This window comes from Pyrgilauda ruficollis, unplaced genomic scaffold, assembly GCF_017590135.1.
Source record: "Pyrgilauda ruficollis isolate IOZ18807 unplaced genomic scaffold, ASM1759013v1 scaffold21, whole genome shotgun sequence".
Lineage (NCBI taxonomy): Eukaryota > Metazoa > Chordata > Aves > Passeriformes > Passeridae > Pyrgilauda > Pyrgilauda ruficollis.
In genome coordinates, this window is record NW_024520318.1 from 10092236 (window position 1) to 10118531 (window position 26296).

The 26296-nt window shown below is 44.3% G+C and overlaps 1 protein-coding gene across 6 annotated transcripts in view; it reads left to right on the forward strand.

Moving 5' to 3' along the window:
• The window catches only part of LOC121353799 (LIM domain containing preferred translocation partner in lipoma), a 335201-nt gene that overhangs the window by 150865 nt on the left and 158040 nt on the right, over positions 1–26296 (forward strand). For all 6 annotated transcript variants that reach the window (XM_041467937.1, XM_041467935.1, XM_041467938.1 and 3 more), the window contains one exon: positions 17753–17875. In XM_041467937.1, coding sequence (XP_041323871.1) covers positions 17753–17875 — 123 coding nt within the window. The remainder of the gene's footprint in view (positions 1–17752; positions 17876–26296) is intronic.

Consider the following 26296-nt stretch of genomic DNA (forward strand, 5'->3'; position numbering starts at 1 on the left):
TGCCACCATCCCAAATGTACTCTTATGCAGCAAACAGGACTCCTTGACTTTCCCTGTCTTTCATCTGTCATCAGAGAGATCACCTATTCCTCTCCCTTTTCCCTTCTCTTTTCTTTAGGAGATCAGAAGCAGGCAAAAGTCAGGGCTAAAGTCAGGAGCCAGCAGGGTTTTGTGTTGCAAGATCAGCTCCTTATCTTTCAGGAGCAGCAAAAGTCATGCTGAAGCAAGATGTAAAGGCCAAGAGAGGAGGAAAAGGGCAGGTGGTGCTGGAGAAAGCTGCCCAATGCCTTTGTGCATCAAATACAGTAATTTCAGTAATTTTCTCAACTCTGGACAGGCATTCTTGTGCTAAAGGAGCAGAATGAATGGTGTCTGTTCCTTCTGCTGTGAGGACATGGTTGTCTGAAATCAGGGATCTCGTGAACCTGTCTTGTATTGGGCTCCAAGACGCTGATTTTGCTCTCCAATGCCAGACCATTTAATTTCCATGCCTCAGTTTCCCCGTTGGTAAATGTAAACACTGGAACAGCAGACCCAGTTCCTGAGCATTGCCCAGACCTGAGGCTGCTGTCTGGGTGCTTTGGCCCCTGTGGACCTGGTGAGAGCCTCCAGACCTGCTCCAGAGTTTGAAATTCCTCTGTTCCATCAAATCAGCCGTTTTGCCTCAGAAATTTCTCTCTGGATGGTGCAGTGCTGATGGCAGCTTATGAAGTATGTGTGCTGTGGGGCTCCAGGTAAAGCTTTTTATACTAGGTGTTAAGTTGATGAGGACAGCAGGATAGATGTTTAGTTTATTATCAGTTTGTGTGTTACTGTTACCAGAGGGCTGCAAGCTGTACAGTTTATTACAGTTTAAGTTGTAGCTTAAGAGCAGCAGTTAAAATAATACCCAGTTTTCACAGACCTGTTTATCTCTGGATCTCTATTTGGACAGTGGAACTGGCCACTTAGGATCAGATCCAAAAAGGTACTTTAGTATCTGACTTATGCTCTGATGGAAATTAGAGGAGGGCTGGATGATAAAATACCTTTGTGATAGATCTGGCATTTTCTTGTAATTTCTGTTTTCCCATCTAGATCCGTCATATTCGAACTCACAGCAGGGTTGTGGGGAGGAAAGGGGAAGGAAATTTAAACTCTTCTTATTAACTGGAATGGAATGTTTTTTAGAAATCAAAAAAAAAGAAAAAAGGGAAAGAAAAGGCAATATTTATTTTTTAAAGAGTGTGTTTGGGCTGGGGGAGAGTTGTGTTGGGAAGTTCCCCTTCGGCTGCAGCGGGGGAAGGCAAAGACTTGTTCCCAGAATGGTGGTGAGGGCGTGGTGGTGGCGTGTTTGACAAATAAGGACATGAGCAAAGAGCCTTTTGCCACGTTGGCTTGGGCTCAGTTTGAAAGAGAAAGAAAAAAAAATGTTGGATGGGAAGAAAAATGAAATCACTGTTTGTCAAAGGGAAATAGACAGATCTGGGAGGGAGTGAGGCAGATTTTTATTATGTTTTTGACTTCTAGTTTCAAAACAGGCATCTGCCCAGGCCAGGGAAAGCCAAAGTGAAAAACTCTCATCAGCCACCTCTCAAGCACCCTGTTTGCTCGCAGAGAGGGACCCTCACTGATAGCTCTGGCAATTTTTCCCTTCCTTGCCAGGCAGGGCTGCACAGCTGTGTGAAAAGCCAGTCCCTGTGCCGTGCCCCATCCTCGTGAAGGCTGTCTCAGGAGTCATGGGTGCTATGGCTTTGAAATGACTGGTTCTCTTCAAAGGGGAGGGTCAGAGCCCAGCATTTCGTGTCGGGGCAGGATCTGGGTGGCTCAGATGTGACCCTCAGCTGCCAACTTGCCAAGGGCCACTTTGGGAAAACATCCATTTAGAGATCTCCACTACTTACCTGCACATGCTGCATCTGCAGCTGGGTCTGATTTTCTTTTGGATCTGAAATGCTGACAGCATGGGAAGAAGAGGATTGTGTTGAGCTGGGATGGCACCTCTTTCCCAGCAGCTCCCAGCTGTTATCAGTGTGGTTTTTATTGACAGGCCTCAAAACAGTTGACAAAAGAAATACCACTCTCTTCCTGGCAAGGAAGCTGGAGCAGGGAAAGTGCTTTGCCTAGGTCATCAGGCTGACCAGTAGCAGGCTAAAAATAAGACTGAGATCTCCTGTGTCCCAGAGCAATTCTGCTTGCTACATCCCAGAGCCTCATTACTGTAATAACTGCAAATTAATGACTAAACACCATCAGTGCCTGAACAGAGGAACAATTTGGGATATATCAAAGCAGATGTGAAGAAGTGGCTTTAGTTTGGGGGTTAAAGAAGGAAGAAATCAAACTTGGAATAATTGCATGAAGTGCAATATAAAGAATTTTAATATATCAGTTCTTATAACCATCTATGTTTGGAGGGGCTGCAGGGCTGCAGCTCCATGGGCAGGGAACTATGCCCACATTAGACCTACTGAACTCACAGGTGGTATCATCCTGTTGTGATGTGCAGAAAATCAGCCAAAGGGCTCGAATTCCTATTGCCAAGGAGTTTTGGAAGGGGAGAAGCTGAAGCGCGTTCTGGAGGCGTGCGAGGCTGTTCTGAGGGGACCTGTCTCACTTCTCCTCAATGCTGGGAGAAGGTGGGAATGTGTTGATAGATGTGAGAAGCAGAGCCTCATCCTTGTTGGGGAAGAGGCTGCCAGGTGTTTCACTGTCTGGCTCCGCTCCCCGCGAGTGGCGGCGGCAGTGCCTCTGTGGGCTCTGACTCACTGGCTGAAGGAACAGCCAGGACACAGGAATTGTTTGGGGGTTTTTTTGTGTTTTTTTTTTTTTTTTTTTTTGTTTTTCTAAAATTTATTTCTGAATTTTGGGTGCACCTCTTGGCAAATAGCTGGGGAGGAAAGAGCATGAATTTTGCCAGAGGGGCTTGCTGCCTTAAATAGCTCGTCTCCTGTTCAGAGGCTGGGCTCTGCCTGCTGGTGCTGGGCTTGCTTTAAATCACCTGCCTTTTAATATGTGGAGAAGCAGAAAAGGCCAAAGAGAGCAGAACATGTGTTCAGCCTCCCTCTAGTGCTAGATTTTGTTAATCATCGGGATTAGTGGCCTGGTTGTAGGTGCTTGCTGGCAAGGAATGTTGGTACCACAGGGCAGCTCTCGCTGCTGGTGGGGCTGCCTGACTCCAGGAGGGATCAGTAACTCCCAGAAACTCTGTAAAGAAAGCCACAGTCTGTGTGCATTGCTTGCCATTTGAGATCCAGCTTTTACAGATTTCTGTGATTTCTAACCTGATTTATTAAAATCCATGTGATAAGCATCTGCTTTTTATCTAAATTGAAGCTGTGTCCAACAGTAAAAATAAATTACCTGATAATGTTAACCCTTTTACTCAAACCTTGGCTTTGTAGGAATGCTTTTTGTCTGTTTCCTTCCTGCCTTCCTTGTGTGTTTGAGAAACAGGAATGTGCTGTGCTCTAAATTAGACTTAAACAAATAACATATATGTTCCCTGAATTTTTAAATGCTCACTGGGTCTCTACAAGTCAATAAGTGTTTGCTCTATAATAGGAGGTTTTAGGTTCTAGGGTGAGACAAATCAGCAATATAACATCTGTATATGTTGATGAATATTGGGATGCATGAGAGATAAAATGCATGCATTTCTTATATGTGTTTATATATATATTTACACCCTATAGATATATGTATGAGAAATTAATCATGAGTGGGGATATAGAGCAGACTTTCACAATATTGGAAGCAAGCATGCACATTTTATCCCTGCTGCTTTTTCCTCCCTTTTTGTGGATGGCATGACCAGTAGATCCAGGATCACAAGAGAAAAGGAATGCTGAGCACTTCTTTCAGGCAGCTCTTGATGCATCCCATCTTATACACATGTTTATTTTACAATGCCAAACCACGTTCTATTTTAAATCTTTAATGAACCTCTGTTCCCATCCATGTAACTTTCCAATTCTTATTCTCTTCAGAATAGACAAAGATGCTTATTATAAACCACAGATTTTACTGAAAGGGTAAACTGGAAAAGTTTTAATTGTGCAGTGTAAGCCTACCATTCATCTCCCTGCCTGGCTATTAATATCTTGGCAATGTTATAATGCAACACAGCCTTTAATAGCTGAACCTCTCGGCAAGGACTACAAAGTAAGCAAGGACCCAAACAGTTAACTGTGCTCATTATTTTCATCATGCTTATTACTGTGTTATTTAATGTATTTGTTATGTTATTGTTTAATACAGTCACCCAGCACACAGGATATACCAGGACCTGCACACTTGTGCCTTCTTTGGCATGAGAGCTCTGTGGCTGAGACTGGGAGATGCTTTCAGAAATGAAACAGGGCAACTTTTGATAATCTGCCTTACAGCAGGTGATGAGGTGAAGGAACAGAAGAAAGCAAAACCTGGTACAAATCATGTGTAAATACAGGGATGGGACCTACTAAAAAGTCGTGAGAGGAACCAGAAAGGTCAGAGCTGATCAAGGTAAATCCATCCCAGGTTAAGACACATGTGCCAGCTTGGATCCAGACAGAAGGCTGTGCTCCCCCAGTGCTGTGGCCAAGAGTACAAACCCTGGTGGGCATCTGCTTGGTCCTGTGGACACATCTCTGAGGGACACTGTCACACTGCAGATGATGGAGTCAGCCACAGCTGGCACCTGCAGAGAGTTTAATCTGTAACCTGGATTATACCCATGGGTAATAGAGACGTGAATGTGGACGGTCATAGTGGAGGCATGGAGAGCATGCAGAAAGAGCAGGCAATTTTATTCTGTCACAGCTTGGCTGGTGACAGACCAAAAGCAAGCAAATACATCATTTTATCTAAGGTAGAATTATTTAAGCAGAGGGAAAATAAAAAGATAATGAAGATGTGTGAATTCTCCTATCAAAGCAGATGAGCTGTGTGATGGGACAGAGTGAGATAACATGACCAATGCAGAAGAAGTTTCCATTCTTCTCACATCTGAGTGCTATTCAAGTCTGCTGTTGGATTAATAGGTCCTAGGAAAAATCTCTTTCAAGGTGGGTTGCTCTTGTCTACGATCCTGGTAGCCTGTGTTGCATTAGCAAACCATAATGCAGCAGCAAGAGTAAAACAGACTGTCAGTAATAAGGAATGCTAAAAACTGCAGCAGACAAATTATTATGCCTCTTCTTTGAAGCTGGCTGGGATTAGAAAAGGTGGTTTAGAAAGTCAGTCTTTCCATGCATTTTGGGCATAGTGGTAGTCTGGAATGTGAGAGAGCAGAGTCAGATTCCCACTTGGTTTGGTGCTTTAAGTACTCTGATGCTGTGCAGTGTAGAAAGGAGCTTTGGCCAAACAAGATTAAAAGAAAAAGATCTCTACTGCTTGGGGAATCCAGTTGTGGCCTAAATTCAGTTTTAGAGCCCTGGAGTTTTTCAAAGAGTAGGGCAAACTGCATTCTATTTTTGATGAAAATTTTATCTGGCAGCAATGAGATGTGGATATGGAGAAGTTGTGAGAGCGTCTAATTTCCAAGAATGGAAGTGGCTGAAATGCAGGTTCCTGTCTCTGTTTTTCAGTTTCCTTCACTGGTGAAAAACAGCTTCAGCTGCCATGAAGGGTGGTTTTGTTGTTAGAAAATGTTGCCTCTGTGAGAAGTGTGTGGTACAGTGACTGAGCAAGTTGGAAGATGGTAGAAATACCAGTGAGACATGTTGCAGCCAGAGCTGAAGGAATTTGTTCCAGACACGATTTTAAGTGTCTGCTACCGTAAAACTCCCATCTTTGAAGGACCATTCTCCACAATTGTATTTTCTGGTTTGATTTGCTGATTAAAATGCAGGATGTTGATTAGCTTTAACACACAACAGGTAAGGAAAACCATCTGGAAAACATCATGTGACGGCTTTAGTGTTGGTTTTAATGGTGAGAGAAGTAAAACATAAATGTTTGGGAAAGCTGTAGCAACTCCCAAGTGTTGCTGAAGCCAGTAAGTGACAAAGGTGCTTTACAAACTCCTTTCATTCAGCAGTCCTGAGGCACAGCTCCTTCCCTCTCCATCTCCACATTTCTCTTTTGCCATGGAAACTGTCTCACGTCTTGTTGCGTTAAAGGTCTGGCCTTCCTCCTCAGCTCCTGTGTTGCTTGCCCCTTCCTCCCCCTGTCTCTGGCTCTGCAAATTCCTCCAGTTCAGCCCTGCAGTTCCCTCTCTGTGTGTTCCTGAAGGATGCCACTGCTGAGCTCTGCAGGTACTGGGGTGTCCCACGGGTGGTGGTAGGGCTGCCTTCCGAGAGCAGCGTGTGGTCATTCTGAGGCCAGGTGAGCCTCTTAAAGCACTTAGGTAAGGAACACACTTTCAGTGCAGAAGTTTGGCTTCTGTGGCATGTTGGCCCCAGCAGAATTACAGTTAATGCTGTTTTCCTGAGGTCTCACGTGTGCTGGGGTCTAATGTGTGCTTTTCTGAAGCATGATTTCTGATTGAAAGACAGCATTTTACGTTCATTTATCTGCATGTGGACAATATCAAACTTTGGAGCTCACCCAGGAGGGATCTGCACAGTGGATTCCATTTTAGGGCAGCACAAATTGTTGTTCAGCTTTCTGTGTGATTTGGGTCCCTTTTCTTCAGCTGAGGTTCCCACTTAGGAGATGTGTAGGACATAAGGTGTCCGAACAAGGCAGTTGTTGTTAAAAAAGAAATAAAAGCCTGTGGTCAGCCAACCAAATCCAATACCAGACACACATCTGGCAGCCTTGAAGGGAATGTAGAAGTGGGCCTAATGGTTTGGAAAATGAGATTGCAAATTTTGTGAAGGCAAGAACCTTCTTCAGTGTCTCAGACTATGGGGTTTGTCCAGCTGAGGCCTGCCTGCCCCATGAACTGCAGCCACTGACCACCCCAAAAATGTGTAGACTGAGGCAGAGTCCAGATTTTCCTTTTCTCATCTTTGAGACATACAGTAGATTTTTAACATGATTCATTTCCTCAGAAGCCAAACCCAAGCCATTGATTTTCATGTAGTTTTATACATCCATTCAGCTGACATTTTGCCAGGTTCTCTGGGAATCCTTGCAAACATTTTGGCACTCACCCCTTCCTATTACAGCAAAACAAGCAAACAAACTCAGAAATATGTTACATGTTTAATTTCTGGACCTAGTGCTTACTCAGGCTGTGAAAATTGACCAGCCAGTTTTAATTTTACTTTTTTTTCTCATTGGTGATTTCCTAATAGCTTCACAGCCCATGCTCATGAATGCTCATGAAGCTTCTCAAATTCAGAGAAGCTTGGTTGTACGCTTGAACTTCATTAAAGTTGATAGAACTTAAGCACACGTGTAAAATTAAGCATATGCTTATGTTTTATACAGTCTTTTTGCAGGTGACACAAACAGCTGCATATGGGTTTCCAATATGTGATTAAATTCCAAAAGGAGTTTTTAAAAACAGTTTTAGTCAACCTTAATTTTCTGAAATTGGTAGCTTTAACAAAACCTATCTTTTTTGATTTAAATTGCCTGAGACGTGTGCCTTTTAAAAAGCTCTTTATTTAACTGTCACAATATGCAGTCTTGTGTGGGATAGAGTTTGTTCATGTAAATTTAATTTTCAGTTTAACTGGTGCAAACACAAGATGATGTCAGTAGATCTTTATGGACTGGCAGAGCTGTTTCTCTCTCACCTCTGTCGAGGTGGGGGCCAGGCAGAGCCATTAAATTGTCAGCTGTGCCCTTCTGCCTATTGCAGATCATAAAGCTTTGCCTGGTCACCCAGGGAGACCAAAGGCATCCAGCCTTGATCCACAGACATCAAGGGGTGGAGAAATCTTAGAAGTTTGTTTTAACATTTAATTGCCAGCAGTATTACACATAAATGAGTATCTCTGTTATTTCTAAGTGGAATTTCCCTAGCTTTGGCTTCCTGACTGCTGTGTGTTTTTTCTGTTTTGCTAGATTGGACAGTCTTGTGGTATCTGGCATTTTCATTCTGTGCAACTGTTTAGTTATTGCTATCGAGCTACTCAATCTCCTTCATAGGTCAAACCAAGTGAGTCCTTTATGTGTCTCCTTTTCAGCTGTTTTCTGCTTTTTTGGGGCATCTCAAGTTCCTAAACTACTGCCTCCCATGCTGGACACAGTATGTCAGTGCCAGACTCGCCACAAGTGTTGAAAGAAGTAAAATCACCTTCAGCTCTGCGCTTTCCTTGTGCCTGGTGGGAGATGGTGTTTGGTGTGGTTTTCCCCTCTGGGATAAAAATCCAGATTCGTGGGGCTGGGTGTGGCAGATTGCCTTGTGTGCAGGTGTGTGTAATTTGTGGCTTGTCAGACACATGCCATGCTGTCCGAGGCCTCCTCCTCTTACCTCTCTTCTTATGCCAGAAAAGGAAAGATGAAAATCAGGACTTGGCTGATCTGATGTGAAGATCAATGGAGTCTCTGCTCTTTCATATCACCAATGGATCTTTTAAAAATGTAACAGTCATGTCATATGAGGCAGTGGGAAGGACTTCCATTATTGCAGGGGACACATAATGAGATATCTGGTTTCTACATTGATTAAACTTTGCAGCTGTATTGGGGTAATTGGCTGCTCTTTGGTTATGGTCCCCCTTGGAGGCAGATGATGAAATATCTGCTACGTTCTCCTGTTTCTCAGTTTTTCTGTAAGCAGCAATGCTCTGTGGGGAACATCAGCTCTGCTTGATAGCTAATTAAACATTAATTGTGACAAGACTGGAGCAGATTTTAAGTTGGGGGGACTGGGCAAAGAAAAGGGGAACTTTTAACAGTCACCATAATTGTCAATAATGAGTCCTAATGTAATTGCATTAATTAAAAGGAAAGGGATATATTCTCTGCTGCTGTAAAGTTAGTTAAAGTCAGTGAAAGTCATGCTGGGTCAAAAAAACTTCATGGCCAGCTGTTCTTGCCCTGTGGACAGACAGGTAGTGCTGTCCTGCCCAAAGTGTAAAGAAAAAAATTATATATCCCAGTTCTTATTGTATATTCTGCTGATGAACAGGAATGTTTCACAAATTCAATTTAATTCCCAAGGACGAGTAATTGTAACTCCACCTGGAGAATATTAAATTGCCTTAATGGAAAAATAAACTGGTTTTATACTCCCCCTTCTCTCCCCACCTTCACCATTCAGTTTTCAAATAACTTTATGTGCCTCCTTAGTTTATTAATACACTTCTCATCTTGCTGCTGATTTTGCATCTGGTAGCACTTAGCACAGACAAGACTCCCAAAGCTTTTGATCAGACATGTTAAGTAAACTCTGAGGACTGTCGGGTCTGCTGCTCTGGCAGATGTTGGCTCGTGGGACTCCTCCTCTCTCTTCATCCCCTGACTGTTCCTTATCAAATCCATCCTGTTGCTTTCATGTGCTGAGGCTTGTGGTGCCTTTCCCCACATATTCTCTGGCCCACAGCATGAAGACCCTCTGCTCAGCTGAGGGGCATTTGTTGTTTTGCTGGTTTTTGGTGTAGAGCCCCAGGGAAGCACTGCACTTTTAAAACCCCCATTTAGCCAACCTTAACATTTCCAGGACTTCCTTCCGTGAGCAAAACAAAACAGTGAGGAACCCACAAAAGCTGGGTGCAGGTTTATATGCCCAAGGTGGAGGTGCCAGCCTGGGATGCAGCAGGGAGCTGGCTAACACCATCCTGAGGCTGAGGGGACCGGACTGCACGGGACCTCTGTGTTGGCATCTCCAGTTTCAAGGCATCTACAAGCACACTCCTGGCCTGCAAGGAGGATTTGTTGAGTGCTGTTTGCTGCATCTTCTTTATTCCTGTTGCGTGATTTCCTTCTGTTGTCCTCAGGGGTGGCAGAGGGACAGGGTATGTTGCAGATCTTCTTGTGGTTTATTGTCCATGTCCCATCAAATCAATCAGTCATCCACTGCTGGTGTTTGATCCAGGGTTTCAGCAGAGCATACCCCCAGGCCATGGATCCTGTTGGCTAAATTCTGTGATGCCCTTCCATCCTTTTTTTATCTCTGCTCATTCATCTAATATCCATGGCTGATTCTTGAGAACTCTGACTTCTGTGATGCCCTTCCATCCTTTTTTTATCTCTGCTCATTCATCTAATATCCAGGCCAATTCTTGAGAACTCTTGACTCTAGCCACAGGTGTTTGTGGCAAAATGTTCCCTGTGGAATTAGGGGCAGAAGCTGCTGGGAAAGGAATGTGGTCCTGGATTACTCTTCTGCTCATCCACACTGGTGGCATCCTGCCCCCACCAATGTGTTGGGACTGGGGCCCTGCTCAGGATAAGCAGGGAGCAAGAGCTTATTAAACAGTGATGGAAGATGACCACGGGCCCCACTGACCCACAATCCAGTTGCTAGCCACAGCAGTGGCTCAGACCCAGCCATGTAATGGGAAATCAGGGCCATCCTGCAACAGAATTGCAGCTGGAGCTTGAATGGCTTGGACAGGGGTTGTTGTCTACTGGCATGTTTTGTCAGGTTTTGGATGGCAAATACAAAGAATGAAAAGCCCTTTAGGGAACTAGCTTGGCCCAAGGGATTGGTGTCTTCATCTGGTGACCTGCAGGAATTTGCTTGTATCTCTGAGTTTCAGCACCTTGCTCTCACCCCTCTGCCTGCATTCCCTTCCCAGGGCTGGTATCCAATAGACAATAAACTCCTTGGGACAAGGATGTTTCCTAGATATTGTGTGAACAGTGTCTGTCACACTGATCTCTAGGGAAATATAAATCTTTATTATCATACAGATTCATAACTGCAACAAAGTCTTGGCTTTTTTTAAATCTATGCATCCCAGGAGGCTGAGTGCAGATGGCTGTAATTTCTGTTGTCTCTGCTAAAAGAAAGGAAGAAATGGGTTTCCAGGTGTTGGGCCAAAACCTGGCACCTAGGGCTGTGGTCAGTTGTTTACCTGCAGAGACTGGAGTGTACCCTCCAGCAGATGTGACTCCCAGCAGGTGTCAGAGGGCGGATAGAAAACACAAGTGGAGACTTCATATGAATGTCTCTAGAGCCAAGTCAATCGCTAGTGACCAGAGAAAAATGTAAAAGGGCAGCACAGAACATTTTATATTTATTGTGTGTCTTGGAGTTTTCTTCCATGAGTTTCTCCTGCTGCTTTTCAAATCTATGTAAACTCATAGCAACCACAGTGTCTTGCAGCAGAAATAGCTCTGCAGCTTAGCAGCGTGTTGTGTGACAAAACACCTACCTTCTTTACATTGTTTTGAGACTGATGCCTCCTATTTTCAGGCTTTCTTGTTATCTGCTTTATCTGTATTTTTTTCTTTTTAAAAATGTTTTTATTATTTGTCCTTTTCATAAGCTTCTTACACCACAGTGAGTTTTTAAATCAGTTGTTAAGGTTTTGCAAGGTGTCTCCTAGCAATGCTTAACAAATAACTTTCCTTCATCTGCTTGTTTGTTTGCCCCAGCTGAAAGCCCGTGCAGTTCTTTACCACACCTTGTTGCTTCAGAAAGGAGTTCAGTCCGGATACCCAGTACTATTTGTGTTTTCCATGACTGGAGAAATTCAGTGTGGGACTGTGGCTACCCCAGACTAATTGCTGTAGGTGTGGCTGAGCACAGCCACTGTGCCTTCTGCAGTTTGTTGTGGCACAGCTGCTGGTATGAACTTTGCCAAGGGAAGATATTTGGCACATTCACTAGCCTTTTTGGGACCATATAGCCAGGTGTTTAGTAGGTGATCACCCCCAGCCTGTTCAAGCCCTATTCCAGGTAGACCTGACCTTCCTCTTTACAGTGGAATCTTCAAAAGTGGCTGGAGTCAAAGAAACATTGCTCATTTAAATGACAGTGGCATCTGAGAGGCACCAAATGGTGCCTTGGAACAGCCTTCTTTAAACTTTTGAAGTGTTTTGCTTTGGTCCTGCTGATATCCAGCAACACAAACCAGGTAAAACTATTCTCTGCCTGAAAAAATGAAAGAGCAAGGGGAAAAAATAAATCAAAACCTAACTTCCCTTTGGCTTTTATCCTTGATGTCATCAAAAGACTCAAAAGGATATTTCAGGCCTGGCTTCAGCCTGATGGAACAGCAGGGAAGTTCTTTTCTATTAGATCCTTGATACAATCACATCTGGTGAAATCACTGTGGTCACATCTGCTGAAATCTTCCATCATTTCAGATTTGTTTCAAAAGACTCAGTCTTTCTGTTTTTAAAGGGCACGACTTCTTGTCCAGCCCTCCTTGGTGCCTGGAACAGAGATTAGGCATCAATCAAACATCTGAGACCTCCCTTGCCCTGGATGCTGCAGTCAGCTCTTGTCTCCCTGTGATGCAGGGATGGGGGGGCAGCCTCTTGGGACTGTTTAAATTTACATTAGGGAATTTGAAAGAAAATGTTTGCACTTGTCTAGAGGCTTAGGGGAGAATAGACACAGCAACTCTTAAGGGTGCTTCATATTCCTGATAGATGCCCTTCAGTATGCATCTTTTTTGCCACTGCAATGTCTTTTGGGGCTTTAGATGGCTTTTGTGACCTTGGAAAGAAGAATGAATAAGAGACGAGGTAGCAGGGGTGTGTGTCTGAAAAGAACCTTGCCTCTGGCAGTGATATTGTTAGGGAAAGTGCAAAGAAAAAAAAAAAAAAAAAAAAAAGAAAACTAAACACAAGTCCCAGCCTGAAGTGTATCAAGACTGAATCACTTCCTTTCTTCTTCCTGGTTAACATTTCTCACAGTCTCTTCTTGTCAGTACAGTGGATACTATTGACATCAAACACTTCTCTGTCCCTCACCTGTCCCCAGCTAACATAGGAAATAAGAACTGCATCCGTCTTGCTCTGTCTGCATCTCTGTCTAAGCCCAGTGCCCAAGGCCATGGAGTATAAAGAGAGGCTCACTCCTATTTTATTTGCTCTTCCCACCACCTCAGTGCCTATCCCAGAATTACAACAGCCTGCAGAGTGTGGTGTGTGGCTGCCATGGGTGCAGCCTGGTGGAAGCAGGCAGTGGGTACTGAATTTATCATCTCTACCACCTCATCTGTGGCTCACTGGCTTTTACTGGGGGAAATGACAGTAGAGTCTTTCAGGGCAGAAGTCCTTATCTACCATCTACTTGCTCACAACTCCTGATTTGCCTAAATTCCACTTGCTTCTCTTGTTACCTTTGTCCTTCCTTTGCCCCAGAAGGCTTTTCTGCTTTTCCCTGTTCTTGGATGTGTAAATGCAAAAAGTGTTGATGTGTTACAGCTCAAAGAGAGCTCCCAGGCACCTCAGGCTAAAACCAATGTACCAGGAGCAGAAAGCACTGTGGGCTCCCAGCTTTGTTTTGAGTCATTAGCTGTGACCTTTCCTAATATCCATGGTGTTCATCTCCAGTCTTTCACTTGTGAGTTAGGAGGTTATCAGTGACCTGTGATAGCACAGTGTGTGAAATGAGCTGATGCTACAAGAAAGGTTGTGTGTTTAGCTGCAGCTCTGCTGTCTTGGAGGTGTCTGCACAGATAAACCAGCACTACATTTCCCACAAATGACAGCTCACCTTCCAGGGACATAGTTCAGAGGATGAGCTGGCCACAGCACTCAGGAAACATGCAAATGTACTAAGCTCAACCTCTGTTAGGCAAGATTTTTGAGGTGGATGGAGAGAGGTAGTGGATATTGATGCTGGAAAATCGTGCTGAGCAAAGTCAAATATCCAAAGTATTCAGGAGTTTGGCCGTTGCCTTGTGTTGGTAGAAAATACACTCTGGGGCTCAGGAGTTACTTGTAGCCTGCCACCCATGTCAGCAGGTCACTGCTGCAAAGCCACACTCCATGTTTCCCAGACACAGCAACATCACCTGGCACCAGAAATTTGGCTGAGAGGCTAACCTGGCAGCCCACATTGCATCTCTCATCTCAGGGGCTAATGCCTAGCCTGGGCTACAGCCCTGCAGGGCAGAAAACAGGGCATGGAGAGAGGGGAAAACAGAATAAAAGAGAGATGGCTGGGCCTGGGTAGGGAAAGGAATTTGGAGCAGGAGCTAGGAAGGACATCTGGGAGCCAGATTCTTCTCTTTGAGCCCACTGCATGGGGCTGGCTTGGTTAAACAAGAGACATTCTTGTTCCTCTGCTGAAAGCTGCAAAATACAATAAGGGTAGGTGATCTAGGGTTGTAGGAAGAGGTGACATCTAGGGAAATCATTGTGCTTCTCATGTCTTTTAGCTCAGTGAATAGTCTTACAACCCTTTTAGCACAGTGAGGCAAAATTTGAGACCCTGTGTTGACCGCTGCACTGCACGTTCTTTAATGAATGTTCCTTGGAGTGGTGTGGGGACCTGTGGCACTGACTGCTGTTGGGTTGTAGGCTTAGCAAAAGTAAAGTGAATTTTCATCAGAGCAGAGTGAGTTGATGGGGCTCAGGAGTGGATTGCCATCAGAGCTGCTTTGAGCTGCACACCAGGAATTCAGGGGCAGACAAACAAGCCAAGCAGTGAAGCTCTCTGCTGTTTTTCTCTCTTTTGATTCACAGCAGAGACTGAGCCAGGGGATAGGAGTGTAGGCGTTGCAGAAGTTCACGTGAGTGGATAGTCTCTGGCATGAGTAATTTGTTGGACTGGGTTGGCTTACGTTTGCTTTTTGTCGAACTCACGTTGGCTGAGCCAAAGATAGCATCCTTTTTCTTTTTAAACCCATTTTTCCATATTCTACTGGCTGGAAGAGGGGGCGCAAAAGCGACATGTCTGCAACAATGCCATAAATCCAGACAGAAATAGAATTAGCAGTTCCCTCTGGTTCCGGTGTTTGTATCTGTGGGGCTCTGAGCTTAACCAGCCCGGGCTCCTCGGAGCAGAGCCGCGTCTGTGCGAACCTGTTGTGCCTTGGGACCTGGCGCTCGGGTTTTGTTCCAGAACAATATCATAAAACTTTTATAGTAACGTCATGACAAAGAGCATGGGAAGAGGAATAGCTTAACCCTCTCTTGCTGAAGTTGGTGTTGCAAGTGCTCCAGTTTGCCCACGCAGCAAATCCTTCGGTTGAATATTGAGCACTGTAGGGAGAGAGAAAATTCAAGATTTGTGGGGATGGGGAAAAAAAAGCAGCAGAAACCTGTCTTTGTGAGGATTGCCATTTCTTAAATGTCTTTAAAGTCCATTTCTGCCCCAGTAGGCCCTGGCATTCATCGGTAGTGTCATTTGTTGGCACTGTTGCATTGCATTACGTTCCTGCATTTTAGAGTTGGGCTCTTAATCTATGTTGATTATGTTTTAATTGAATAAATAAATCAGAGTCCAGAATCAATAGAGATGCTTCTATGCTGTTTTATTTTATTTTTCTGGGTTTCCTAAGGACATTTAACTTTTACAACCTTATAACTTGTTCTGCGGCATTTGCTAGTCAGCTATTGCATAATTGTTCTGGGGAATGAGAACCTGGGAATAATATGGCCCAGAAATGCTAAGAAGCAGAAATTAAATTGGCTGATCTTCTCATCTGCCACCATCCCTTCTCTCCAGGGTCAGGGTACCAAGCAGGTCCTGTGTGGACTGTGGTGTTATTCCTAGGTCTGCCATTGGCTTAATTTGTCACCTCACATGTTGAGGCCTTGGATGCCCTTTGCATCTCCCCTCTCCTTTCCAGGCTGACTTTTGGCTGCTTAGCTTCAAAATTCTCTGGAATGGAGCAATCACAGATTTTCTGTCTGAGAAGCCTGTGGCAGTTACAGGCCAACAACTGGAAGATGAAGAAAAACCAAACAAGAGCCATGAAGTGGAAAAGAAGTTGTACTTCTGCAGATTTAAAAATCCAGGTGCCTGCAGTTAGCCAGGGGTAATGGTCTGGGCTAATTCCTGTGAAAAATATTTCTTTTTTGAACAATGGTTTGGATGGAAAGACTTTGGCTCTATAATAAAAAAAGGCAATAGTTGTCCAGTTTGTAAGTATTTTCTAACCTGACTCTCAGCCTTTCAAATGGTGTATTCTTGCATAAGCCACACTGGAGCTTCCATTTTCTTATTAGTCTAGCCAAATACATTGTAATCCAATAAGATTTAATAATCATTAGGTACTAATGGATGCCTCAGCACGTATAAGTTTGGCAGATCAGAGGCTGCCTACTTTGTATAGCCTCTCTTTGACCAACTTGCCATTTATATGTCAGATTGATGACTAGGGAGTTCTTTAAAACAGGTAATGATTGACTGCTCCTAAAATGAAATTTAAATGAAAACTGTCTGGAACAGCCACTGAGCCAAAGGAAAAGGCAAATTTCTGGCTTGGAAAATTGAAGTAACTTGGTGAGAGTGAAAGCAAATGGAGCTGGATTGTCTGTGGGAAGGTGCTGGTATGGTCTGAACAGCTTTTGCAGTTGAGATTAGGTGAGTTGTTAGGTAATTCTTTAGTGTTTTTATTATTGACATTGTCAAACTCTGAGTGAACTCTTCTGCACCAAACTCTGTAGTTGCATGTACACAGAGAGACTCTGTCCTGTCCGGGGGATTTGCAGATAAGTAAGACATGGAAGAACAGAAGACAAATAACTCAGGTTGAGAAAAGACTTTCTGTGTAATAGTTCACTTGACTCAAGAACTTTGGTTTCTGTGTATGTCCTGGTGGTGGCCTGGCTCAGTGGGGCTTGCCCCTAGCTCCTACTTTGTCCATGGCACGGATCCTCAGCTGGTTTTCTTAAATTTCCCATTCCTAGTGGAGCTGCCTAGTTCCCAAAGCACTGAAAACATTGAGGAGGATGTTTCCTAGCCTTTACCTACTTTGTGTCCTATTGAGAGGTCCTGCTGTTGGATTGGGCTGTACAGTACAAAGATCCTTCCTAGAGGTTTTGGACTAGGTTGATTTATGAAAAACAAAGCATGGGAATGAGTCCTCTTTAAAAATGCTTATTCTAGCAGGGATTGCAGTACTGCCTATAAACAGGGGTTTGAAGGTCGCATGCTCTGCTGTGGTACTGAGTTCTGGGTTTTACTTTTTGAGGTGCGTGGTGGTGGTGGTGGTGAAAATCTCTTCCCTTTCAAGTGAGCATCCCTACCAGCCTGGGTACAAATGGGACTGGGCTGTTTTGAAAGCAGAAAGAAAGCAAAATCTATGGAATTAGGGTCCTTGGCTGCTTGTTGGCATTTGCTTTGGGCATGGGCTTTCCTGCATAAAAGCCTTTTCACAAGGACCTTACTTATGTTATTTTGTGACTGCATGTTGCAAATCACACCCTTCACATTCAATCTGCTAGAAATGGATTGAACTTTTTCACTCCTCTTGAAGGAGCTAATTTTTCAGATGAAATTCGTGAAGAAGTGTTGAATCAGACAGGTACACCTACCAAGAATTGACTTAAAATAAGAATAGGTGCACGTGGACAGTCACTGGCTACTGTGGTTTGTACCTCTGTTCTGTTTGTGTTTTGCCTGAGATGAGAACATGGCAGAAGAGATGCTCTTGGGATCCAGGTGCTCCAAGCCTGTCCCCAGCTTTGTCTTTCCAGACAGGTATCCTTCTATAACACATCTTCTCCATCTTATGGTGTGGGGATTGTCTTGCCTCTTCAGCTTAGCAGCAGATTTGCTGCTGAATTGCTAATCCTCTAAGTCAGTTTTACACAATGGGACCCTTGTGGCAAATACGTGAAGAAAAGCCTCAAAGCAGCCTGAATTCCTGTGAGATGCTTGCTGTTAGTTCTGGAGGGAGCTATAGGATTTCAGCATGCTTGTCCCTGCAACCCGAGTTATTGCTGGGCATGGGTGCAGCTCCGTGAGGACAGTAAGAAACCATGTGCCAGGCCAAGTGGTTTGAATAACTGGAACTTTTCTTTCTTCTTTAAGGTGAATCCTGGTGGCAAGACACTTGAGGAGAGGCGGTGCAGTTTAGATGCAGAAATTGACTCTCTGACCAGCATCCTGGCCGACCTAGAGAGCAGCTCTCCATACAAACCTCGGACTCAACAGGTTAGTCGCACGTTGCGTAAACACAGAGTGGGAAAGGGGCCAGCATCGACTTCTGGAGTCAATTTGCTAAGTGCTTGGTATTTGTTGTGAGAAGGCCAGCCAGTTCCTCCTGATAGCATCCAGATGTGGCTGTCAATGGGGAGAAGGGCGCAGCTGCTCTGAGGGGGCACCAGCTCAAAAGCTGCCGCACCTCTGAGCAAAGGGCCTCTGATCCCGATTGTCAGATTGCCACAGAGATTGTTAAAAAAATACTTGCAAAAAATGGCATTTCATTTGCCTCAGCTCTCAACCAACAATGACTCGTGAATTAAAACCTTCTCAGTTCACAAGGACTTTTGTGCTTTTATTTTCTTGTTGTTTTTCTGCTCTGTTAACTTTTGTCTGTCGCGCTGCCAGAAGGATCCAGATATCCCCATCTCATGAAGTGGCTTGGATCGGAGCTCAGCTGTCAGGGTGGCTGTAGCCCAGCAAGGCAGACTGGAATTCGCACTTCTCTGCTGTGTCTAGACGAGGACTGCAGGGGTGACAGTGACTTGGCTAATTTTTGTCACTCATCTAGGTAGTGCTTGAGTGGAGCTATTTAAGTTCTGGTGAGATGTCATCTATTTATCAGAGGAAGTGGTGACACCCCAGTAGCACTTTTAATAGGGCAGTTCTTGAGATCTCATGAAATCATGCTAGATATGTTTGTGCCTTGTCTTTCCTTCCTAGTCTCATGACTGGTCTCATTTCTTACATGTGTGTGGGTCTGTAGGCTGTATATAGCTAGACACATGCTGTATTTCTCTTAGTAAAGCCCCAAAAGTCAAAAGTATCAAAGGGATAGGTCAATGTTGGGTGCATACTCACTATCCATTAAAGCCTTCTCTTTGGTTTTTTTTTTTTTTGGTTGTTTTCATTGCTCCATTTCTTTTAAGTAACTGAGAAGTGATATCTTTGGAACAGAACTAAAGTAGTGATCGGAATCTCTTTAGATTTGCTCTTCTTCAGATCTGCAAATGGAGCAAAATCAGAGCAAAATCAGATTTGTGCTCTTTTGAAAGTGTCCACCCTGTGCACAGAGGCTCTGGGTTTCCATCCTTTCTGCAGGGACCTCCCTATAAACTCGGCTTTAGTTTTAGTGGCATGTGCACAGTTATTGCATAAACTTACAAACTCGTCCTTGAAAAATAGTCTAATTTGCGTTAGTCAGTCAAAAAGCCCAACATTGTAAACCAAATACAATTCAGCCCTTTTCCCAGTGGGTTTTTGTTGTTGCAATAAATGAGATGAGTTCTGCTGAGGCACTGTGGTGAATAACCCATGATCAGTTTGTTTGCATGGGCCAAACACACACCAGTGCACACTGTTACTGGGGAATGCTTTACAGACTCAAAAGCTGCTAGAGTTGGATGAGAGAGATTTCTGCTCCCCATTTTCCTCAGCAATGCCCCCAGTCAGCTCTGACATCTTTGTGGGGACATGTAACTTCTCTACCCATTTCACAAAGCATCTACAGTTTGCTGACAGTGCTGCTGACTGTTTCCTGATGCTTCTTCCTTTGGGATCTGGGGTTCTGTTGTTTTTTCACTTTTATTTTACACCTTTACCATTAAAAGAAAAAAAATTTTAAATCACTGTGTCCAATCACAGTGTCCAAATGCAAACTTCTGCAGGTGTATTTGAGTTTCTGGAGGATTTGAAGTCATAGCCCAAGTCTGGGACTTGATCTGACTTTGAAATTTCACCACCCTCCAAGATGATGTGCTCATTCCCATTCATGCACCTGCTTGTTCCCATGGCTTTCTACCACAACTTGGGTGGGGGCTCTGCAGACTTGTCCCCTGTACCCAGGAGCACCTGGATGGTGAGGCTCCCAGGTGCACTACACACTGTGTGGCCTGGTGGGCAGAAGAAGCTGAACTCCATCTCTGGGATCAAATCCCAACTTGATTTGTGCAGTCTGTCTGACTTCTCAGCATCTCTTGGTTAACATAATGGTGTCCTGTGAAAAGTACTGCTGCAGCAACTTCTAACTAGAGCTGTTAGAGAAAGAAAATGCCAGAGTTGGATGTATCATCTGCTGTAATTAAAGAGTACTCAGACAAGTCCTTGAAAGGTGGAACTAGAACGTAAAGCTTTGATATTTTCCTTTGTTTGATCTGTACTAAGTATTAAAACTGGTGAGTCATTTGATGGTCTTATAGTAGGATAATAGATTAGGCTGCAAATTGTAAGGTACTTACTCAGAACATCAGCACATTTATTGGATTACACCTTAGCTGACCTTCCCAAATTTATCAGGATAATGGCTGCAGATAGGAAAAAAGAGCTACGACTTGTTTTCAGAGACGACGTTTCAGTTGTGCTTACGTGGTTAAAGCATTATAATAATGTTATAGGAATTCCTTGCCCTTGGGGATACTCCTATTCTGGAATAAGAGAAACTTTATTGTTACATTTCTTTTTCATATTATCTTCAGGACAGTTTTAAAGCAACGTAAGATAAGTCGTAACATAGTCCTCTCTCACTGGAGTAGGAGTGATAGCAGGGTAATGACAAGCAGTTTATTTAACGTACGCTGCCCATTGGCATGAATTCACACAAAGGGAAGCTCTTTTGATCCTTGGTACAAGTTCAAGATTGCAAAGACACACACTGCACCAGGGGTGCCTCTGACCCAGAGGGATGTAATGTTTCTCAGGAAGGGTGGGCCAACACCAACCCCAGACACCATCTCTTAGCCCTTGCTATTGAGGACATGGGTGAGTGTGAATCTCTGCACCATCCCTGCATTGCCTACCTGGTAACATTTTTTGTGTGTTGGGTGGGTGACAAGGACACTGCCATGAGTTGAAACTGAACACCATTAAAATAAGGCAGGGAGAGAGTTTGGACGCCTGTGGTCAGCAGTGCCCTCCTGGTACCTCGTGGTCCTGCCTAATTCTAGGCAGCTGGGTAGGAAATCAAAAGTGGCTGAGTCCATGTCTTGCAAGCAAAAGTCTCTCTGACTGAATCATAGAAACAGTCAGAAGTGATTAAATGCAAGTTTTTTCCTTTCAAAAGTGCACATACCTAAAGGCACAGAAAATTACAAGACTAAATCATCATCTTTAGCCTCAACAGAGCAGCATCTAAGGATGTTTTCTGTCATGTGAGGTGGTGTAGGACAGATTGTATTTAAAGAATTCAGCTAGAACTGAACTTCTAGAAAGAATCTGCATGACCTTCACCAGCATGACCAGTTCTAGCCCTCTGGTACAGTAAATTGAAATGGACAAGATGACCAAGATGATCTCAAAATTGCCATGACTGCAGTGGTATATGGGGTTTAACTTGCCTTGGGTGTTGTTGGAAGAACTGCAGATGCACTATGAAAAAAAATCTAATTAATTTTTCCTCTCATTTGGTGCAGTTTGGAAGTACTAGTGTGATGAGTAAAGTACAGAGCTCCTCTTATGTAGCTGCAGTGTGCTTCTGTGTACATATCACACCTTCTAAATTGCAGTAACTCATTGGAAAGTTCAGAGGCAGAGAACCCACTGCATCTTTCATTAGTAAAAGTAGGCATTAGCAAAAGACAAGATATTAGGTGCTTCATTTCCGTGGATGGGAGTAGGAGCAAGTCATAAATTGTGTGAACCCCCTAAGTAGAGGCCTAATGAATGCTGTGGTCATCTGACTCCTTTATTAGAGGGTATTTTCCCTAGTTTTTACCTTTCTGCTTAAGTCCTTGCATAAGAGATCAGTACAGCAAGACCTTAACAAAAACAAACAAACAAACAAACAAACTCCCCCCCAAAAAAAAAAAAACCAAAAAAACCCACCAAACACCCCAAACTAAACATGCCAAATTTCAGCCCATAAAACAAATGTTTGCATTTTTTTCAAAACCAAGAAAACTTTGTGACTCTGGAGAAAGGGCTTCCAGCAGAGACTGGAAAATGAAATACTGGAAATAGCAGCACACGTAAGCTCGGGATTCTTTGTCCCTGCTGTGAATTATGTATTGAATGATGATTGCTTTGTCTGGAATTGGACACCTACCTTCCGAAACTCTTGAGTTTTATCCTGAATTTCCAATAGAATATCTGTTTGGCAAAATAACACTTTGTGGGAGGTGCACCAGGTAATAAGATGTACCTGATCTGATGGTATTTAAGGTTTTTCTAAAAGCAAATGCTCTGTGGCCAATATTTGTGAAGTATTTAAATAGCAAAAAAAATCTTGTTTGACCGTGCACCATGGCCAAGATGAAATCTGCTTGTGTACAGCTCTCAGAGGCAGCTTGATCCAGAGGGCACTGGGCTGGCACTCTGGAGACCTGCATCATTCCCAGCAACCACTGCTGTGCTAAATGACCTTGCATGTAGTGTTTCCCCTCTCCTTCCTCTCAAAATCTCTTCTGTCCTTGTAGCTTGGCAACCTCTTCAACGTGATTTGCCTCTTACTCCCCATGTGTGTGGCGTGTGGCAATGTGGAACCTTGGTCTGGGTTGAAGGCCTTTGGGTGATGTGATTGTGCAAACAGGTGGGGAACATGAAGGCAGAGTTAGGCAAGATTTCTAAGGATTCATGCCTGTGTTCCTGCCTCTGGGTCATTGCCCCCAGTACTAGACACCTGTCACTGTCCAACACTTTAAGCCAAAGTGAGCACTGTTTTGAAGGAAAAGAGGCTCATTCTCAATATGAGCTACAGAACAATAAAAATGTAAAGAAAATTAAATTTAAAAAATCAGTGATACATTTTCATTAAGTTTCAAGCATACTGGGAAATAATGTCTTGTAATGACTGGAATTTAAAAGGGATTTAAATGTTTGACAGTGCTGGTGGTTATCCTGTCACTTCTTTTGATAACCATTTGGGGATAGTAAAAGCAGAGAAAAGGCAATGGACATATTTTGTTGCAGAAACCAGGATTGAGCAGTTTCAGCTGTTGGCAAATCAAGGCAAAATGTTGAAGTGTTGCTAAGGGCTCCTAGGAGGTCTCTTCCCTGTGAATTTTTAATTGTAGTTCCTCACTTAGAGCTGTGTCAGGAATGCGCAGATGAGAGTTCAGGTGTTTTATCTTGGTTTGTGCAGAGCTGTGTCTCCAACCATGATTAAAGCTTCCAACCCAGCAAGGGAAAGCACATTCCCCCAGCTTTGAGAAAGATCATTATGATTGCTCTTGGTTTGGGCTGTGAGGCTCTGTGAAAAACAGATCCCTGAATCTGAACTCAAAACAGTCTGTTTTGAGTCTGCAAATTTGCTCATCCGGGCTCAGAGCTGGTTTCATTGTTCCTTGTACTTGCGTGAGCCTGGCTGCTCGGGTTGGTTTGCACCAAAAGGATTTTGGAAGTGCAGTCCACAGGCTATGTTACAGAACTGCAGTTGTTGTCAGGAAAGTATTTATTTCTTTTAAGAAAGAAAATTTAGGTGTACAAGCAGATTGAGATTGATTTGGTGGGTTCAGAATGAGTTCCTCCCTCCTGTTGCATTTATGTGACAGTGAGTTTTATGGTTCCTCAGTTGTGGGACTCAGGGGGATATGGCTTTTTCAGATGTTCAGTTTGTGCTGAAATTGATGGCTTAGCTTCTGCCATCTTCACATATGATATTTGAGTTAAATAAAAGTTTGCCTTGTTCTACTGGTCTGAGCACATCTAACTGCTGGGCATCTGCACAGCTTTGCCAAAGAGTCTTCAGTGTCCAGCAGCACAGCATGGTAGCCAGGCAGTGCTTTCCCAGTTGCAAAGGGTTCTTTGTATTGGTTCTCTTGAGATCTGTGCATTTTGGGCTTTGTAGGCATTTGAATCCCTTTGTTGTAGGACAAAGGGGCTCATTGGAAGTAAGCTCATCTGCTGAAACTGAGAAGCACCCGCTGTCCATCCTGAAGGGTTGATGACCTTTTAGTAGGACCATCCTAGCTACTCCAGAGCTTTTGTGCTGCACACTGCTTTTCCTGAAGGCTGTGAGTGCTGCTGTTTTGCTGACTTGGATTACAGTGGCTCACAGCAATGTGCCCAAGCTGGTGTTGAGATGGTGAGCTCCAGCCCTTGTAGCAGCATCAGATGGCTTGTGCAGACTCACTGCAGGGTGCTGACTGTGGCTGTTCTCAGTGGGCTGTGACACTTCTGCCATAGACATGGACATCAGGAATTGCATGGGCTGTTCTAAAGACGGGGTCACCTCTGAGAGCTGTGCTCCTGCTTCTGGCTGCAGTGCGCTGGCTTTGTGCTGTCTAGAAAATCTGGGTGGATTACTGAAAGTAGGAAAGGAAGTGTCCCATCTGGAGCAATTTCTGTAGGTTCCTCCCTGCACTCAAAACGCAAAGCCCCTACATCCAGAAACGCTTCCTGCTATGGTTCCCCTCTCCAAAGGCAGAGTGGCATTCCCACCCCACGTGGGTGGCGTTTGAGGTGGTCCCTGGGTTGGAGCTTTCTGGGAGGACCACTGTGGGTGCGCTGGCTGTGAGCAGCACATCTGTCCTGCCATCCCTGACATGCCTGCAGGCAGGAGCGTGCAGAGGACGGGGATGTTCAGCATGAATGTGTGAGTTGGGAGGCATAGCCAAGAGATGATTTAATGTGTGTTTGGATTTGGTCTTTCTCTATAAGAAGGGAAACCTTCCCGCAGTCATCAGCTCCAGCCGGTGCGTGCGGCAACTGATGCTGCTCTGATTAGCAGATGCCTGAATCGGTTGCATCTGCTGGTATGTATTAAACCTTAATCCTTTTGATAAGAGCATGTCCGTGAAGATTTTTAAAGAAAGTTTTCTGAGATCCCGGATTATCAGCCTGTCACAGATGAACAGGATAAGAGTGACCTTTGCAGGGTATTATTTCTTCCTCTTGTACTATCATCAGAGTGAAAATAAATCAGCACTACTCCTGCTGTTTCTTTTTCTGATAAATTACCAAGTTCACAGAAATACCAGTAAGGTTTTTTTTCCATTTTTCCCTTTCTCTTTTTCTGCATCCATTTTGGTTTTCTGCTTACGTGTTTGGCTAAAGCTTTAGATGACGACTGGTGTTGGATGTATTGGACTTTAAAATCTGTGCAGGCATCTCAAATTTGTATATGGATAAAGATAAACATTTACTTTGGGAACAGTGATAAAAAACAAATAGTACTGCATAATTTGGTCTTTTTCTTATTCTGCATTTGTGATTGTTTTTCTGTAAGTGGTTGAGAGCAGGGTTCTTATTCTCTACAGCTTTTCAAGGCCTTCTACCTATTGTTATATTTTGTTTTCTATCTTTTTCCCCACAATGGGACTGAGCCACTGTAAGCCATCATTTCAGGAAGCCTGTCATCATTTCCCCACCCTTGCTTTTTGGCACTGGGTGTAGTTTGGCACTCTCCTCAAAGGGCTGCGGCGCACTTCACGAGCTGTCTGTGTGTCCAGCCAGCAAAGAGCAGCTGCCTCTGGGGCAGGAACCTGTGTTTTGTTGGGACACAGCCTCTGCTCGTGTTCTTGCATGGGTCGATGCATCTGAGTGCTTCAGCGGCATCAGATTCACCACCATGACAGCAGCCCTGTGAAACGGGGAAGTACACTGGCTGTCTCATGGGCAGGGGAGGAACCTAGGCACTGGGAGATCAGATGACTTGGTTTGTCCCTGAGTCACCAGAGGAGCTGAGGCCACACTATGGGCACCCTGTCATGGATTTGTCTTCATCTCATACCCCATTGCAATGGATGGGCAGAGCGTGTGTGAGAACACCCCATCAGAAAGATTTAAAGAGGTCTCAGGTGTGGGATTGATTTCCCCATGTGTGGCAGCCACTCTTCTGCCCAGTGCCTGCCAAGGAAATAAGTGGATCATTTTGGAATGAATGCACAGTTGATTAATTCTTCCTGCTCAGCACCCATTGGTGTCCAGCAGTTGGCTGCTCCCACATATGGTTTGATTTCTGTGACCATTTTGAGTGGGTCTGTGGGAGGAGTATCTGTGTGAAGAACTCTGTGGCTGGGGGGGAGGGATCCCTCAGATCCCTGTCTTGGGGAGCTGCAGGGTGTGCAGTGGGGCCACCCTGGCTGTCCTTGCTTGGCCCGTGAGGTGGCCCCACTGCACACGTGTGCAGCGAGCTCCAAGCCTGCTGCGTGTCCTGCAGGCAACTTGAACTTTTGCTCTTCCAGACTGTGCTGTAACCAGGATCTCTGACCTGGAACATGGATTGTTTGGCTGACACACACAGACAAATGCCAAGGCTAATACTAGGGGGAGAAGGGAAGTGGAGGGGCAGTCAGGAGAGGTAACAGATGAGAACAGGAAGGGTCAGAGTCTGCTCAAGATGCAAGACACAAGTCCATAGGAAATCAGGCTTCCTTTGCTCTGCTCTCTATGGTTTCTGTTCCTTTTGTGTTGTGTTTTTCTCTTCTGTGCACAGGAGGAACCAGCTGCGTTTCCCTCCCTGCTAGGGAAAGGAAATAGTTCAGCGCCAAGGGAGCAGCA